At 38.6% G+C, this 18,967-nt stretch overlaps 1 protein-coding gene across 1 annotated transcript; it reads left to right on the forward strand.

Moving 5' to 3' along the window:
• Nucleotides 1–5,892: 5,892 nt before the first annotated feature.
• Nucleotides 5,893–18,923, forward strand: cdc5l (CDC5 cell division cycle 5-like (S. pombe)). Its single transcript, XM_030155765.1, has 19 exons — nucleotides 5,893–6,112; nucleotides 6,852–6,955; nucleotides 7,679–7,840; nucleotides 8,248–8,375; nucleotides 8,684–8,783; nucleotides 8,886–9,012; nucleotides 9,116–9,207; nucleotides 9,694–9,838; nucleotides 9,999–10,190; nucleotides 10,352–10,500; nucleotides 10,767–10,938; nucleotides 11,186–11,350; nucleotides 11,456–11,536; nucleotides 12,323–12,574; nucleotides 12,954–13,061; nucleotides 13,255–13,344; nucleotides 13,467–13,598; nucleotides 15,052–15,132; nucleotides 17,572–18,923. Exons 1-19 carry the CDS (start codon nucleotides 6,068–6,070, stop codon nucleotides 17,683–17,685), a joined length of 2,439 nt encoding a protein of 812 aa, XP_030011625.1. The 5' UTR covers nucleotides 5,893–6,067; the 3' UTR covers nucleotides 17,686–18,923.
• Nucleotides 18,924–18,967: the final 44 nt, after the last annotated feature.

An 18,967-nucleotide genomic window follows, 5' to 3' on the forward strand; every position in this document is an offset into this window, starting at 1 on the left:
GATGATCCAGACCAGTGTCCACTGTGTCTCTTCATATTTTCTCATCCTGCTGCTGAAAACCAAAAAACTAAGAAAACAAGACAGTTGTAGATGAAATCACATTGCACTGGAGCTTTGACAGTATTAAATATTAAATCCAAGTGAACACTGCAAAAAGAGGTGTCTAAAAACAAGATAAAAACACAAAATCTGAGGAAAAAGGGACTCAAAATAAGTGAAATTATCTGTCCATGCAGCAAGATAATTTCACTTGACAAGATTTCTTGAATTCAGATTGTTAAATCTAGAAATAGGCATGTTAGGGATGTATTTAGAAGGCTTAATAAGCATAAAATGCTGGATTTAAGATGAGATTACTTCAAATTTAACATTTTACAGCCTGAAAACAAATGAAATATACTACACTGAACAAAAATATAAAAGCCCCACTTTTGTTTTTGCTCCCATTTTTCATGAGCTGAACGCAAAGATCTAAAACTTTTTCTATGTACACAAAAGGCCTATTTCTCTCAAATATTTTTCATAAATTTGTCTAAATCTGTGTTAGTGAGCACTTCTCCTTTGTCCTTTGCTGAGATAATCCATCCACCTCACAGGTGTGGCATATCAAAATGCTGATTAGACAGCATGATCATTGCACAGGTGTGACTTAGGATGGCCACAATAAAAGGCCACTGTAAAATGTGCACTTTTACTGTATTGGGTGGTCCAGGGGGGTCAGAAAACCAGTCAGTATTTGGTGTGACCACCATTTTCCTCGCACAATCTTCTACATGAATTCTCTGAAACAGCTTTGGAGATGGCTTATGGTAGAGAAATGAACATTCAATTCACAGGCAAAAGCTCTGGTGGAGATTCCTGAAGTCACCATGACCATTGCATATTCCCTCAAAACTTGTGACATCTGTGGTATTGTGCTGTGTGATTAAACTGCACATTTTGGAGTGGCCTTTTATTGTGGCCAGCCTAAGGCACACCTGTGCAAAAATCATGCTGTTTAATCAGCATCTTGATATGCCACACCTGTGAGGTGGATGGATGATCTCAGCAAAGGAGAAGTGTTCACTAACACAAATTTAGACAGATTTGTGAACAATATTTGAGAGAAATAAACCTTGTGTGTACACAGAAAAAGTTTTAGATCTTTGAGTTCAGCTCATGAAAAATGGGAGCAAAAACAAAAGTGGGGCATTTATATTTTTGTTCAGTGTAAATATAAGCTGAGTGCGCTGACTATAGGAACTGAAGTCTTAAAATAAGAGTAACAAGTAGCAAAAAATGTGTTAAAATAAGCATTTGATGTAGCTGAAAATGAGCACTTCAAGCAGAAGTCAAACCCAGGTCTACTGTATTAGAGTCCAACATCTTACCTACTGAGCTAAGCAGCTCTTGTTAAGAAGCAAATAATTTGCTGTGAACACATGACCTGGACCCTAGTGAGGGCCGGACCCCATGGGCAAAGGCCCGGCCACCAGGCGCTCACCCACGGGCCCCAAGCGCAGGCCTGGCTCCAGGACGGAGCCCCGGTAACCCTCTGGGCTGGGTTCACATTCCCTTGTTGTTTGTTGTCGTGAAGGGTTTTCTGAAGCGTTCTTGGTCTGGCCCTTGGCCTAGGACCAATCTGCCATGGGAGACCCTACCAGGGGCAAAAGGACCTCCACAACAGAGCTCCTAGGGTGATTAGAGTTCTCAAAGTCCTCCACCGCGGTAAGGTGAGACTTATTTGGCGTCAAAAGATCAAAATTATTCCAGACTTGTGATAAATTTCTAGAACGATCCATGAGTGGAAGCAAAGCAAAAATCCAACAGGCACAGGCACAGCAACAACAAACAGTTTAATCTCCATCCAACAAACCTGCAACATGTTGATACAGTTTGTTTCCTTACAAACACAATTTGGCACGGCGCATCCAAACGACACACTTCCTGTATCGGTCACATGATTTTTTGTTAAAGCAATACACGCACCAATACGGGGTTTCACACTTGTGCACTCGACACAGTGCTGACGCACCAGTGTTGTTCGCCCCATCATTAGCCAACTAACATAACCAGTGTTAAAAAACAACTTAACAGTGTTAGTCAAACTTTTGTGGTGTAATGGAATTTTCTGATTCCCTTCTTTGTTTCCATATCCATTCCTGACTACCCTTCCCCACTACATGCTAACTTTCCCGAATACCCCCCACTGCATGCTAATTTTCCCATATCCTTACCCAAATCCCCCTACTGTGTGTGTAAATTTTCTTGCAAGGTAACAAAAGGTGACTGATTGTTAAAGCCGTGAGTTCATCATTTAATCAAAAGGCCCTTTGAGGAGACTGGAGGTGTCACTTGCAAATGTGATTCACCCTATAAAAGGTGGACCTTGTGAGAAGCTCTTTGTCTTTTCTTCACAATCGCCGCTTGTGTGCAAAATTGACCTTTCTTGACAAAGAAATAAAATATTGTCAACCGGCAGATGTCTCTATTTCATTATTCACCAGCAGCCGAGAAAAAATTTCCATAACAGTGGTCCGCTGAACTTTCACACCTCTGTTTGGCTTGTTGTCTGTGTCTGTGCTATGTGTTATAGCGCAAGTACTCACTACTATGCTGCAATGAGGTTACACACATTTTCACATTTATTCGAGAAATAAATGAACACAAATTCAAGAACTTTGTTTTTGTTTGCCGGTAGGTCTATGAAATAGGCCGTGAAATAGGTATTAAGGTTTTATATAAATGGTCTTAAAAAGGTCTTAAAAAGACTTGAATTTAACTTGAAGAAACCTGTAGGAACCCTGTATATACTGTAGTTCGATCCAATCACAGCACCCTATTCATAGATTTAGTTACTTAAATTTGGCTAAGGGTAGCTCTCAAATAAAGGCTTCTTCATCACTGGTGATACCTCACATCACTAAACATTCACCATGAGACAAAGGAGGCTCGGCTGAATGTGTCAATATGAATTTCATGTAGATTTATTGGAAATTATGGAAAAACGATGTAAAACAGTGAAGTTTTCTAGTTTTGAACAGATACATCTGAATTTAACTATTATTGGGGGAATGGGTCAGTCAGATGGACCTTCAGTCACTTTTAGGGTCATTGTCCAAATCCTGTAAAATCACTGGGCTTTGATCATCTCACTGCGTGAAGAAAACAGTACATTAACGGTCAGTATGATGCACAGGTTGTAAACAGTCTCAAGGTAACAGCAGTTTAAAGAAAAGTCTAAGATACTTATAAGCCTCTTTCTCTTAAGTCTAATAAAGTCTGAAGTCTCACAATCAATTGAAAGCTTTAAGTTGAAGCACAGCAAAGTAATGTGGCTGAAAAAGGTGTGGATTTGATCCTTTTCACAATATCATTGAACGTAAATGGGTAATATATCATAGATTTATACACAGTACTTGCACAACACCTTGATATCATCTTTTAGCCCCCATAATGCAATATTACTCTGTGACAAATTAATAGTTGACATTAATATTAAATGCCTGCAGGCCTCACGTCTCTTTCTGTGCAACTGAAACTGAAACTGTTTCTGTTAAGACCAGAGTCAATAATTCTGCCTATTTTATTATTTTGGTATTACTTTTTAATTGAATGCATAAGAATTTACCAAAGTATAAAATCTTGTCGTACAAAGACCAAGGTTTAAAAACTAAATACATGAATGAATAAAGTAATAAATATGTATAAAATACAGGAGACTAGCTGAAGGTGTAATGAATGGGCTGAATAGGGCTAGACTTTATCTGAACAGGTGACGCAGGCTAAACATCTGCTTCATATTCATTCTGGAGTCCTGAGAGCCTCTGTACCTCACCATAGGTGACTTGGCAACTGAGCAAAAATCATCCAATCACATTAGGAAAAGAAAATATAAACAACACTTATTGGCAACAACAAGGCACAAGAACTGGGCCCCAGAGAGGATCTTTTATTCCCCAGAGATCACACCCCTATATCACCTGATTGGCCAAAGTTTTGGGAGACACAGTCATTTAACAAGATTCCCCATGACCACATGTTGGCTATGAACTACAGGGCACAGGATGAGTATTAAGTCATGATAACTTCAACACATTGATTTTTACTTACATATTTATTCAAATTAATTTGTTTAAACTGCTCCCTGTTTCCCCAGTGAAACACCCAGCACTGTCCAACAGTAAAATTTAGATGAAGTTATTGTCTAAAATGAAAAGACTTCATTACTCCTGATGCACCCCATACTAACATTCAAACGCTGCTTCTTTTTACAGTAATAGATCCATGATGCTTCTGTAAATTATCCTCCCCTTTGCAATTAAAATGAATAATAAAAAACAACAATAAAGAAAGGAAAAAAAACAAAAAAACAACAGAAACAAAAGTACCTGGAATGAAAAGCCACGCTGTGTCAACAAAATATGGCCAGTCATAGGTGTACAGTATGAGTTTGTGGAGAATATGATGATGAGCAACATCATGAATCAAAAGGTGTTTCTGCTGCCACCTGGAGGTGTACCAGAAGCTAGATATCTTATCTCAGAGCTGCTCTCCAGTTGATCTCCTGAGACGAAGGCCAGAAAAAGTCAACAGTTATAAGGGACACATCACTGGATTCAGTCCCACATCTGTAGGTCAAATCATAGAAGGTAAAGCAATTTAACCACAGACATAGTCAGATTATAGTGATGCCATTTTTTCCTCATGGAAATGTGAACAGAAAAAAAAAAAACATAATAAAAGCATATATATATATATATATATATATATATATATATATATATATATATATATATATATATATATATATATATATATATATATATATATGTGTATATATATGTATATATATAACTATCACCCTCCTTGCCTCCAGTGCCACCCACACTGGTGTATGAATGTTTGGTGGTGGTCAGAGGGGCCGTAGGTGCAAAATGGCAGCCACGCTTCTGTCAGTCTGCCCCAGGGCAGCTGTGGCTACAGATGTAGTTTACCACCACCAGAGGGAGAGTGTGAGAGCGAATGAATAATGGGTCAATAATGTAAAGCGCTTTGGGTGTCTAGAAAGGCGCTATATAAATCCAATCCATTATATATATATACACACATATATATATATATATATATATATATATATATATATATATATATATATATATATATATATATATACACACACACATATATGTGTGTGTATGTGGTCCATTCTGCTAGATTAGTGCACACTGCTGTCCCACTAACAAAAAATTAATGTAAAACATCTGTCTGTTAGGGATGTAAATCAAAGGAATTTACTAAGAACCTTCTACTACCTGATGAAGGGCTCCTGGAAATGTTCTGCCCCCTTTGTGTAGTGAGTCTAATCCTGCCTCTGTGAATTGTATCCTCCAGGAAAATGTATTGACAGGTGCTGATAAACTTAGCGACAGAGGTCCCTGCTCCTTTTGACATGTGAAGTTAAATTCTGCCACCCCTGACCAGTATCATGGCACATCCTGCTACAAACATTTATAGAATCAAGATTTATTTGTGTCAGTGTTGTACAATAATATCCCAACACAACACAACGTTTTGGCTGTTATGTAGGGAGAAACTAACAAGCCAAGTATGGTGCAAAGAGTGGGTCAGTTGTTTGGGATATTTTACCAATGTTGAGAGGTAGTATTAAATGATGATATAATGTCCTTCTACCTTCTAAAAATGCATTTATATACAAAAGTAACGAGAAGATAATCCTTGATCTGTTCATCTCGCATTCCAATTTTGCACTGAAGCCCTAAGAAATTATAATAGCCACTTATCAACAAAAACACACGTACAAGCTTCAAGCTTCCTGTAAGACTGGTGACGTAGGCTTAATGGCCTCAGCAACTACTACTACATTTCCCACAAGACACCGCGCCATACTCGTTAATTTCTGCGACACAAGTTTCCGTCGGTGGTTTTGTGCACGTTCGATACCCTTGTACCGCTGTGTCCGTGGAGGTTTTTGAGTCCTAATATTAGACCGTACATTCATTTTAAGTGAGCAGATATCAGTTAAAAGTTTTTTTCTTGAAGGAGGAGAGAGCACAAAGCCGCCAAGATGCCGCGAATTATGATAAAGGGAGGCGTCTGGCGCAACACGGAGGTATGTGTATACATGGCTAGCCTAGCTAGCGCAACGCTAACTACTTAGAGGAAACCAACGGGTTTAAGTTGGTAGGCTGCTAGCCGCTAATTTCACGGCATTTGATCAAGTTTGATTACTTGGTGTTGAATCAGTAACATGAAAGCAATTTTATTCTCACTCAGGTGTAGCTGTCTACACGCAACGTATCCAAATAAAATGATACGTATCTGTTGATTGGTTAAAATGGCAACGCCACTAGCAAGCAATACTGGAGGATTTGTCAATATTAGCACAAGAGCTAACATTAACTGGGTATCACCATAGACTGTTTCATACAGGTGATGGTTAATGCTACATTCGACAGAAATGGGGTCGCAATTATTATTACTAGTATTGTTATATTACCTACATGTTATTCGACAGAAGGAGATATATTCACAGATAAACTGTAAAGGGTTACCCAGTAGAAACGTAGTGTTTATAACAAATGTAGGTTACCACAAAAATAAAGGAGGTGAGTGAAGCAGAATATAAAAATGTACAAACTTTGGGACACTGCACTCCATATCTAGTAAACTAGTAGGACTAAAGATTTGACACCAAATTTTATGTGATTGCAGGAGTTTTCGAAAGATCAGCTAGCGAGTTCACAGGGAATAAATGAAATAAAGCCATCTAGATATGCAATGTGTTTTGGTGAGTGATGTTATGTGACCTGACTAGATAATACTGAAGATTTGATGTGATATTTATACAGGATGAGATCCTCAAGGCGGCTGTGATGAAATATGGGAAAAACCAGTGGTCACGTATTGCTTCCCTTTTACACCGCAAGTCTGCCAAACAGTGTAAAGCAAGATGGTAAGTCCGTTAATATCACTCTGGTACAGACATCTCCTAAAGAATGCTTTCCAACTATATGGAGAATGATAGCAGGCATAGCAGAAAGAGTGTTTTACTATCATTCATTGAGATTGTTAATCATTTTCACATTGTAGAAGTCTGTATGGCTGCACAATTTGGTGAAGAAGTTTTATTACTATTTACCATATCAAATATTCAACAAAAGGCCATTCAAATTGCAACATTTTACAGATATGTAAATACATAGACTGACCCTGGGATTGGAATTCATGTCATTGTGAAGTTTTAATACAAGCCAAATACAGTTTCATGATAACTTAACGATTACTGTAAGATGGGAGAAGGAGTAATGGTATGTAAATGAATGAAAGCAGACAAATGTCAGAAAGTTGTCAATGTCCATGAAATGGTCTCCCAAGGCTAATTCACTTGTTGTGAGACTGTTAGATCAGTCATTACTACATTATTTATGGAATAGTCATTGTCATAAGTAAAAAATATACACTGTAGATCAAATCAAAAATGTTCAACAGTTTGATGGCAACAAAGATGAATGACCCAGATACCATGCACCCATGGAAATTAAAATCTACACTTAATGCTACTGTCAAAAAGTTGTTTTCAGATGTCAAATATTTTTCTGGAGTTGGCCATATCCTGGCACTGAGCTTTAAAATACTTGTAGCCATTACAGAGCTCTGGTTTTGTGTTTGTCTTCAGGTACGAGTGGTTGGACCCCAGCATCAAGAAAACCGAATGGTCCAGAGAGGAGGAAGAGAAGCTGCTTCACTTGGCCAAGCTGATGCCCACTCAGTGGAGGACCATCGCTCCTATCATAGGACGCACTGCTGCTCAGTGTTTGGAGCACTATGAATACCTGCTGTAAGGCGTTACCTTTTTCAGCTTCTATTTCGTTTTTGGTTTGGTTTTATTTTTATTTTTGTTTTGAGGAATTAACTAGTTTTTTAAAGTATTATGAGGAAAACTTTGATTCATACAACTTTAAGAAAGCAGGATTTAAGAATATGTGACTTCAAAACCATTGTTCATTGAAGGTCCAGAATTGCATAAAACCATTAACATTGGTAACAATATGTTAAGGTAATTTTCTGGCCAGTTTTGTTTTAGTTCCGATTGTACTTATTTATTGTAGTGTCTGTTTAGTTTTCTGCCTTATTTCAATAAACAATTGATTTTAAATTTCCTTAACTGTAATAAAAGTGCTGTAGGCACTTGGACTTTTTGCTATAGAATAGAATTTTTTATTTAAAAAACAATTCATGTTTTAGAGACAAAGCTGCACAAAGAGACAATGAGGAGGAAGTGGGAGATGACCCCAGGAAATTAAAACCAGGAGAAATCGACCCTAATCCAGAAACAAAACCTGCCAGACCAGACCCTGTGGACATGGATGAAGGTACTGTAATGAATAATGCTCTGATAGATTGGCAAAATGCTTCTAATGGGCTTTTAAATTGAGGGAATTGACATGAAATGTAATTTTCAGTGTCATTTTGCACAAACCCACATAGACAAGCATGAAAACAAACTATCATCACAGTTAAAGGGAGTCAAGTGGTGTAGCTCATATTATCCTCAACCTGCTATTAAACCTTGGGGATCTCCCTTTGACAAGGGTGAAAAAAATACAGACTGATCATTTCCCAACCCCATCAGATATAGTGTTAAGTAAAATAAATAAATTGCATATTTCTGTTCTTGTAGATGAATTGGAGATGCTTTCAGAAGCCAGAGCTCGTCTGGCTAATACCCAGGGAAAGAAAGCAAAGAGAAAGGCAAGAGAGAAACAGCTGGAAGAAGCCAGGTCAGACTCATTTGACACACGATTCAATCAAAACCTTACACTAGTAGACATGCAAAGGTACTGTTGGGTGCAAAAAAGCTGAGTGTGCACTTTATGCTGCAGACGTTTGGCTGCTCTGCAGAAACGCAGGGAGTTGAGAGCTGCAGGAATTGATGTCCAAAAGAAGAGGAAGAAGAAGAGAGGAGTGGACTACAATGCTGAGATCCCCTTTGAAAAGAAACCTGCACCGGTATCCATCACTTTAACTTTGTGCTTATTTGAAGAGAATTCAATGCAGAGGCTCTTGTTCTAGCTTTGTAATCTATTGATTATTATTTCCATTTTACTTGAAGGGTTTCTATGACACCAGCATGGAGAATTACGATGCTCTGGAGCCAAATTTCAAACGACTGAGACAACAGCATCTGGATGGAGAACTGCGCAAGTAATTAACATTACTTACAGTATACACTTAAAGAGCAACTTTACTTGAGTTCTGTTTACAATGGACACACGTACAACTTTAAAGGCATAAGACAGCTACATAATGACCAAAATTTATATTATTCTGCATTTCAAATACACACACCAAGAGTTAGGTATTTAACTGATAATGACCCGGAAATTATTTTTATTTTAACATCAAATTATGTAAAATGCTGCAGTGAAAGAACAAAAGGAGTCACACATTTTCCTTTCTTTCTAAAATAAAATTCTGTCATGACTTTGATGTAGATTGTAGACCCTGTTTAAATCTATAAACGTTTGTTAACATCTCAGATAACTTGTATGTAAAAGTGCATTGCCATTCAGCCTAGTAAATACAGGTTTCAAAGGAACCATTGCAAGCTTCACTACCAAACACATAATTCTATTTACCTTCAGGTCTTATTTAGAAACAGCATGATTTATGCGTTTTATTTTTATCCAGTGAACGTGAAGAACGGGATAGGAAGAAAGACAAGCAGAAGATCAAGAAGAAGAAAGAAAGTGATCTGCCATCTGCCATTTTACAAACCAGTGGAGTGGCTGAGTTTACCAAGAAAAGGTCCAAACTGGTTTTACCTGCACCACAGGTGACCCTCATACACAAACCTCAGCATCTAAACTTAAACTTGAATGTTGGACTCTTTTAAAGCAGTGGAGTCAAGACTGCTTGTGTTACCATCACTTTGTCTGTTTGATCAGTTTCTGACATCAAGTGATTAGCTACAGTTTTTTTTACTTTCTTTGTAGATTAGTGATGCTGAGCTGGAAGAAGTTGTCAAACTGGGTGTTGCCAGTGAGGTCGCACGTCAGGCGGCTGAGGAGAGTGAAAGTGGGAACTCTGCCTCCTCCACTCTCCTATCAGAATATAGCGTCACCAACACCATGGCAACAGGCCTACGTACTCCACGAACCCCAGCTGCCCAGGACAGGATACTCCAGGTAACACACAACACTTGGCAGAACCAAGATTGATGACAAAGCAAAAGTGAACTAGAAACTTTCAGGAAAAAGTTGCAGTGATCTGAACTGACAGTTTAATTATCAATAAGTCCAAAAATAAGATGCTCACTTATTTTGTGTGTGTATTTGTGTCATCACAGGAAGCCCAGAACCTGATGGCTCTGACCAACATTGACACACCTCTGAAGGGAGGCCTCAATACTCCACTGCATGAGAGTGATTTCAGTGGAGTGACTCCTCAGCGACAACAGATACAAACTCCCAACACTGTACTCAGTACACCTTTCAGGTATCCTTTTTCTTATCTGCGCTAAAAGTCATCTTCATATCTGCATTAACATGTGTTTTTGGTGGTTTGGTAGCTCTGAGTGTACACATTCACACCTGGCATTAGAATGTGTCTCCAGATGCATCATGAGTGATTTGATTTCACTTGATCCACTCACAACTGAGTGAATCTGACACATGATAATGTCAGGTTTGAACAGAATCTAAGTAAGGGCTCAGCATCAAGCACGGAAATGTGAACATTTATGGCCCTGTCTGCTCCCACAGAACTCCTGGACAAGGTCAGGGTACAGATGGAATGACGCCTCAAGCCGGTGGTGGGATGACCCCCCGTGGGGCCATAACACCAGTCCTGACCCCAGGTCGCACACCGCTCAGAGACAAACTAAATATTAACAGTGAGGAGCAGCTGAGTGATCCTGCATACGCTAAACACCTGGTAACTGCACTCCAAATATACACATCATTCTGTCCATTCAGAGTTCACAAAGCTTCTGTGTCTATGGAACGAATCATCACTGAAAGTTTGGTGTAAATGGAAAAAACTTGTGGAATGTTTCTGCTGGATCAAATCTGAGCACAAAGTACCAGGATGAACCTGAAGAAACAACTGAAATACTGAACATTAATTAATACTTCCAAATTAAATGAGTGATTTAACTGTATTTTTTTCTGTCTTATCACAGCAAAGGGAGAGCTTGCAACAGCTGAGACAGGGCCTGATGTCACTTCCTGTCCCAAAGAACGACTTTGAGATTGTTCTTCCTGAAAACGCTGAGAAAGAACTTGAAGAGACGGAGACAGAGACTGGGTTTATTGAGGACTCAGCCGACATACAAGCACGCAAGCAGGTACGCATGCTGTCAGATGATCTGCTGTTAGTTTAAGTGCATACTACCTGCCTCTGCTCATGTCCCTGTTGTTCACCCACATTTCATTTTGTTTACTGGTTTTAGGCTCAGCGAGAGGCAGAACGAGAAAAGGAGCTGAAGCTGCGACACACTTCTGTTCAGAGGAGTCTGCCCAGACCTACAGAGGTAAAAAAAAACAAAAACACCACTAATCCACTGTATTTGGTCACGTGGAAGCAAGTACTGTCAATATGGTTATGAAGTACTTAAACTTCTATTTTATACTTTTTATTCACTAGATCTTATATATAGTACTTTGTACTCCATAACATGTCTGATGATTTTAGTTACTTTTCAGATGAACATATTACACATCACATTGTATAACAAGCTTTTAACATGAATGTATAATGGTTATCATTATATAATAAATATATGATGATAAAAATGCATCCTTTGGTTGCTAAGTTACAAAATCATGATTAGTGCTTCCTCTTCCATTCAAATGCCAGCATCAGCAGATGAATTTAACCAGTACTTTTACCTGTGGAGTATTTTTACATCGGTGTGTTGATACTTGAGTACAGGATCTGAATAGTTCTTGTACCTGTGGTGTAATTGCTGTTAAGAGAAAATAAAACGGAATGTATGGAGTAAGCAGAAGCTGCTGGACAAAAATGAAAAACTGGAAACAGAGCATTAAAAACACATTTTAAAATCACCAGCTTTTATCCATCCATCCATTATCCACCACTGGGTCGCGGGGGCAACAGTCAAAGTAGGGATGCCCAGACTTCCCTCTCCCCAGACACCTCCACCAGCTTTAAAAAAAAAACAAAAAAAAATCAGACATTTGAGTGTTTCACAACTTTTTATTATAATATTTCTTTTATCTGGATTTCTGGTGGATGATGAATATGAACATGATTGGTTTGTTTCAGTTGTATGTGTTTGTCTTTTGTCTGTGTGCAGGTTAATGAGTCGGTCCTGCGGCCCGCCTCCATGGAGCCGCTGTCTGACCTGCAGCTGGCCGAGGAACTCATCAAACAGGAAATGATTACCATGCTGCACCACGACTGCCTGCACCACCCGTCATCTAACGCAGCCAGCCAATTACAGCGCGGGAAAACCAGGGGCCCTGCTTCCACCTCTAATAACGCCTCTCATATAGCATACCTAGAAACACACCCCTACAAGCCAGTCGGTCCTGAAGATATGGAACAGGTGAACACACTGGGTGTCACTCAGTCCAGTTACTTTCCAGTCGGAGGAATTACTGATTAAGTTTCCTGGACCTTTTGAGTTCAACATTTTGTTCAGACCAAGTTTTAGATCCTTCTTTAAGAGAATAAAAGTCAGTGTTTAAGAAATTATTCATCTGTCTTCGAGATGATTGGAGTGTGGAATTTAATTATATTTTCATAGTTTGGGGATATTTACCATTATTTGACATTTTAAGGACTAACCATCTAATCGTATGAACATTTGACTGTCTATATGTATGATCAGTCATCTTATTATTAGGCTTGGCTGCATCTCTAAACAGCAAGAAAATGGCCACATAGGTTTGGCTAATGTGCTGCTGTGTGTTGTCACTGAACAGGCCAAGGCCATCCTGGCAGCAGAAATGGAGGTGGTGAAGGCAGGAATGGGCCACGGTGAGCTCAGCATGGAGGCCTACAGTCAGGTGTGGGAGGAGTGTTATGGCCAGGTGAGCATCTGTCATCCACCTCAGAATGGAAACAGACCTAATGTACTTGTTTATTATCAGTAGTAGGACAGCAGTATTTTGATGGCACCAACTGAAATGAAATGGATATTATAACCCACCTTTTCTGCCTTTTTCACAACTATCTGCTCCTGTCTCATCATGTGTCGGCTTTAAATCTGTTTTCTCTTTTCAGGTGTTATATCTCCCTGCTCAGAATCGGTACACTAGAGCTAACCTGGCATCAAAGAAAGACAGAATTGAAAGCTTGGAGAAAAAACTAGAGGTGAGAAAGTGTAAAGACGAACCACTAGGGTGTGAGTTTTGTCAGTTAATCCTTGCAACATCAGCAAATCAGACCAAGAGGATTATTAAATGCCACTGAACGTCTTTTCTGCTGGTCTTCAGGTGAACCGTGGGCACATGACAGCAGAGGCTCGACGAGCAGCTAAGCTGGAGAAGAAACTCAAAATCCTGCTGGGAGGTTTTCAGTCCAGAGCGCTGGGGCTCCTGAAACAGCACAATGAACTCTGGGAACAGGTACAAATCTGAGCTCCATTTACAGAGGAGTTTCCCGCTAAACTAGTTCATTGTAGAACTTTGTAACGATGAGAGGAGTTTGTTTTTATTTCCAAGAACAGGAAGGTTGGCAGATTTAGTCACTTACAAGGTTCTAATTGTTAACGAAAATGAACAAAATGACGAAAACTAAAATTGAAAAAACATTTTTGTTAACTGAAATAAATAGAAGCTCGAATTAAAAGAAAAAAATGATAACTAACTGAAATTGTATTGTGTGCTTACAAAACTAACTAAAACGTATAAAAATTATGTATAAAATTCCCTTAGTTTTCATCTTTGTCAGTGTCGGATTGATATCAAATTGATTTATTTCGCTCCAGCAATTTTAGCTGGCAGCACCATACGACACTTCATAGTCTGTCATGTCTGGTCACTTTTTGTTTACAGTCGTCTTTTCGTCCCCACTCTACCTGGAACATACAGACTAAAGCTGGGACAAAGCAGCAGAGTCCTGCCTGGGATTTCTTTTAGTGATGCGTGGGGTCGCCCTAACCCGACCCCCAAATAAAGTGTCCAGGGTAACCCGCTGATTTGCACCTCACTAATTTCTTTGAATAGGATGGTGAGGAAGATAAAATATATGAAATCACTAAAACTAATACTAAAACTAAACTAAAACTAAACGTTCAGAAAAAAAACAATAACTAATAAAAATGAGCAAAGATGCTCTAAAAACTAATTAAAACTGACTGAATAAGAGAAAAAAAGTCAAAACTAGATAAAACTAAACTATAATTAAACATCCAAAACTATTATAACCTTTGTCACTTACAGATAAAGTAACAGTAATATTTTAGAAAAACCTCCAAGATGAAACTGGTAAATTTATGTGACAAAAAACTTTACAATAAATAAACACATTCTTTGGATATTCTTTAACAATATCAGGTCATAACAATTTTCAAATTAGTCATATATTTGCTAAAAAAAATTACATTGTGTGAAATTTATCTGAATTTATGAGGGGGGGGGGGGGGGTCAAAGTCAGGTTTGTTGTCAGTTTTTCCATATTTACATCACATAAAGAAAACTGAAATGATGAAACTCTAAGGCCCCACAGTGAAAAATGAACATAGTACAAAAAAATGGAACTATAAACAGAATATAACTATAAACAGCAGGGGGTTGAGGAGACAATAAATAGACAATGAAGTTGCAACAGTGAAGTTCAATGATGAGTTATTGGTAATAGATGAGTTATTGAGTTAAAGTGACATGCAGTATGCAATACAGTGCAATAAAACCCTTGTAGTCTTTCTTCATAAAATATCACCACATTTCCCTGTATGTTTTGTTTTACACCTATATAAGCCTTCAAATCATGTAACTGACTCATCCTTTCTTTAGTGAACTGTATTTGGTGTGTTTTCTTGTGTACTGATAGTGGTGTTGTACTTATTTTGTCCACCAGGTGGAGCAGGCGGCTACAGAGCTCCAGACCTTCAATCAACTGAAGAAACAAGAGGACACTGCCATTCCCCGAAGACTAGAGGTAACACTTTTAAGACACACACATGCACAGAGAAGTTTGTAATGTTAACAGGGTGTCTGTATATGAACAACCATGTCATACACTAATTAATAAAAAAACAGAGTGGATTGTTTTTTATTATATCCAAACTAAACTTTAAATATGTCAGTTGTTTTTGTTTTTTTTTAGTACAAACATGTTATCAGAGATTTTTACATTTCAGTTAGATATCTAAAATATAGCTGCAGTGTACATGTAAGTATTGCTGCTACTAAACAGAAAAATGTTAAGAGCTTCAGTTGTAGAAAAAAAATATTCCAGAGGCTAATAGGTGCATCCATCATATTTCAAGGTAACAAAAACACACATTCACACAGTGAATATAGACACTATGGGAAATACTGTGGTTTTAATAACATTTTAAGTAATTGTTCTCTGTAGTACACATCATACTTGGCAGGGTTAATAAATGTCTTAAATTCAGTTTTAGTAATATGCTTTAGAAGTCACTACTTTTTATTGTCAAAGTCCACATTTCTGTCGTTGTAAAGCCTTAAAACTAGTGCTGTCTTTCACCTTGTTACACAGATTAACCTATAAAGACCCAAACATCCGCCAGCAACCACAAAAATCTACTGATCTAAACTGTTTAATACCTGGCGATCCACTAATCCTATCAATATATGTAAATAATTGGAGTAAAATACAGTTTGTCATCTTTTCATGGTCATCAGAAATGAGTCATTTGAATGCTCAGAGGCTCCGTAATGAACGTGAAAATACTGTCATCTACTACAATATTGATTCACCAGTAAAACCCATGGAGTTGGATCAATGACAGTGGATGGAGACAATTGGTTTATGTTCATTTAATGATATGTTTTACTCAAAAAGTCACTTTCTGTCCAGTTTCTCTGTTTTGTTATAATAACCTTTGACTTTTCATGCACTTCTACATGATCAGTGAATTAAATATAGGGAAATATATACTGGTAAACGCACCATGTACAGTATTTGTGGAACTCGAGATGCGCAGCCCAAAATGAGCTCTTCTAATAATAAAACATGGTTAATTTTTCTTGACTTATAAACAAACCTTGTGTCCATCTCTATGAGTGAGCACTTGCTCAGTGGTCTAGTGAGTCCACCCACAACACAGGTGTAGCATGTCCGGACGCTGCTCAAACATCGATAACATTACTTGCGGCATTGTACCCGTGGCGCCATTGTACGATAGCATGAGAGGTAGAACTTGTCTGCCACCACTATCCATTTGTAAACTACCATTTAATCATGCATTGTGCAGGTAATAATTTGAGCCAACATGTGAGGCATGAAGGGAAAAGCATGTATTTGTTTGGCCTGTCAAGCATGATTAAATTCATACAGCGGTAGTGAACTGCAGCCTTCACATTGTAGCATCGTCTGCTAGCAGTAGAAATTTCATGAATGGCAGCATAACCACTTCTGAAAATGGAGTATGGCGGCAGGGATGAAGAATTCAAAGTAGAGAGAGGCTAACATTGCCCAGCATACCTCACAACATTTGAATGCGGACATAAAATTGTGCCTAGTATATAGTCAGGTAATGTTTCTATTCATTTGGCGAGTTTGGTGGCGATTGGGCCTGTGAAGGCTGAGGAAAATCTGTACAAACGCCCTCCTGTGCTGCAACATCGATGGGACACAGAACGTGTATTGCATAGTAGGATTCAGGTCCTCCTTATACTGGGGACAATAAAAGGACACCTCAGAATGTCATATTTGCTCAGATGTCACCATGCCACAGATAATGTGGGAATGGTTCCGGATAATACCCCATAGCTCCATGTAGCCCTCAAAGAGGAGTGGAATAACATTCCACAGGCCACAATTGACGATGTTGTCAACTTGATGAGGAGCCAATGTGTTGCTGTACAGGAAGCCAATAGTGGACACATGAGATATGGAATTGGGATTTCTTTCAACCGGCGCCCACCGTGTCCACATTAATGTCCATGAACGCCAGACGCCTCTATCATGTTCTAATGGACAGTATTCTGTACCACAGTGATCAACAGAATAAACTGTGTGCGATTTAATATGTTGTGCAACATCTACTGCTATTAAACGTTAAAGTGTCACATGGTGCATTAATATTTTCCCTCAGTGTATGATTTACAATGAAAAAAAAATAAATAAATGACTGATAAATCACTTAAAGGTTAAATGTATGGGAAAAATTAATTTGGGAACTGCCATAAAAGTAGCACTGGGTCTTTATGGGTTAAACACATTAATCAGATTCTAACATAAGTCCTTTCTCTGCGATGCTGGAATAGGAGAAAGATCCAAAAGTCAGTCCTCAGTTTGGATTAAAATAATTTCTAAAGGTCTTAAATTTGTCTGATGCATGTAGACGTCCTAGTGTGACCATGTGAATCAGCTCACCTGTGTTTCTGGGGATGTTTTTGTTCGTAGGCTCTGAGGGAAGACGTGGAGAGGCAGATGGAGCGAGAGAGGGAGCTGCAGCAGAGATATGGAGAGCTACTGATGGACAGGGAGGCACTGATCAACAGCGCCCAGAAATACTGAGCAGTACAGTCAGTCGTACATTCACACCCGCTCTGACATGGCTTCGTGAGGTGGGAGGAGACTCGGACCCATTCCAGTTCAGCGTTTTATTTTAATCACTTCCTTACCTTAGGAATGAACACACGCTAGACTCTGACTTGTGAGTTTATGGTGAATACCTTACCTTTCAGTGAGGTGTGATGGTTAAAATATTGCTGACTCAAACACAAGTGCTTCTAGTGCATAAAAAGTGGGGAATTTCCCCTTAAAAGTTGAGACTAGATACGAGTATAGACACATGGTATTCAGAGCAGTTGAACCAGTAAGAGTGAAGGTGACAAACTGTTCAAAAGAGGAAGACTTGGTTGCAGAGGACAAAATGGAAGAAAGGCAAACAGAATTATCCTCCAAACTCAGAATGAGTTTATACAGATCTTTGAGCTGGAAACTCATCATAGACACTGATGAAAGCCCAGACATTTTCCTCCTGTTTACCAATTAACTTAAATACCACAAATAGAACCACTAGGGGTAAATGTGAAGAGGTTACTTCACAAGTAGGTCTGTGCTTTCAAGCATTTTAGAGTTGACTCATGGTATCGTTTGTAAAAGATTCAACAGAAGTTGATTTCCTGAAATAGATCTTGTCTTAGTAAATAATTCATTCTGTGATTCGGCCTCTTGGTCCATTCTTAATCACAAACAGCGCTTTACACACAATCACACACTTTAAAATCAACTAGCAGAGATAACCAACTGTGCTTCCTTGCTGAGACTTAAGTTTTTGTTCTTTCCTTACTTAGAATTGCTCTAAAAAGGTTTTGGACAATAAACTCAAAGATCCCCCCGTGTTTGATCTGAAACAAAACTCAGAACATTTCAAGTGGCACAATTTAGCGTCTCAGTCTTAACAAGTTAATGCAGTTGTTACGTTTTTTTCAGGGAAGGATTTAAGCTGTAAAGTGCTTATTATATGTAACCCAACATTGTATACATGGAAAACATCTGATCTTTGCTTTCATTACCAGGACCATGCGATGTAGCTCCTCCCACTTCATAGCTCCGTTGGTATCAGATGTCCTCAGCCCTCTTAAGTTTCATGAAATGTGTCTGTTATGCTTCAGTATTGGCAGCGGTTTAACAGAAACTGTACGTTCATCTCCATGTGCTCTTATTGCAGTGACACACCAAGTTTCGAGCATGCTCTGTAATCCCTTGTGTTTCTATATTTGTGTCCAATAAAGTTTCTTTTGAAAATTGAGTATGCTTCTGTCTTGATTGTAAACTTGAAAATGAGCTCATA

This window comes from Sphaeramia orbicularis, chromosome 15, assembly GCF_902148855.1.
Source record: "Sphaeramia orbicularis chromosome 15, fSphaOr1.1, whole genome shotgun sequence".
Classification (NCBI taxonomy): Eukaryota; Metazoa; Chordata; class Actinopteri; order Kurtiformes; family Apogonidae; genus Sphaeramia; species Sphaeramia orbicularis.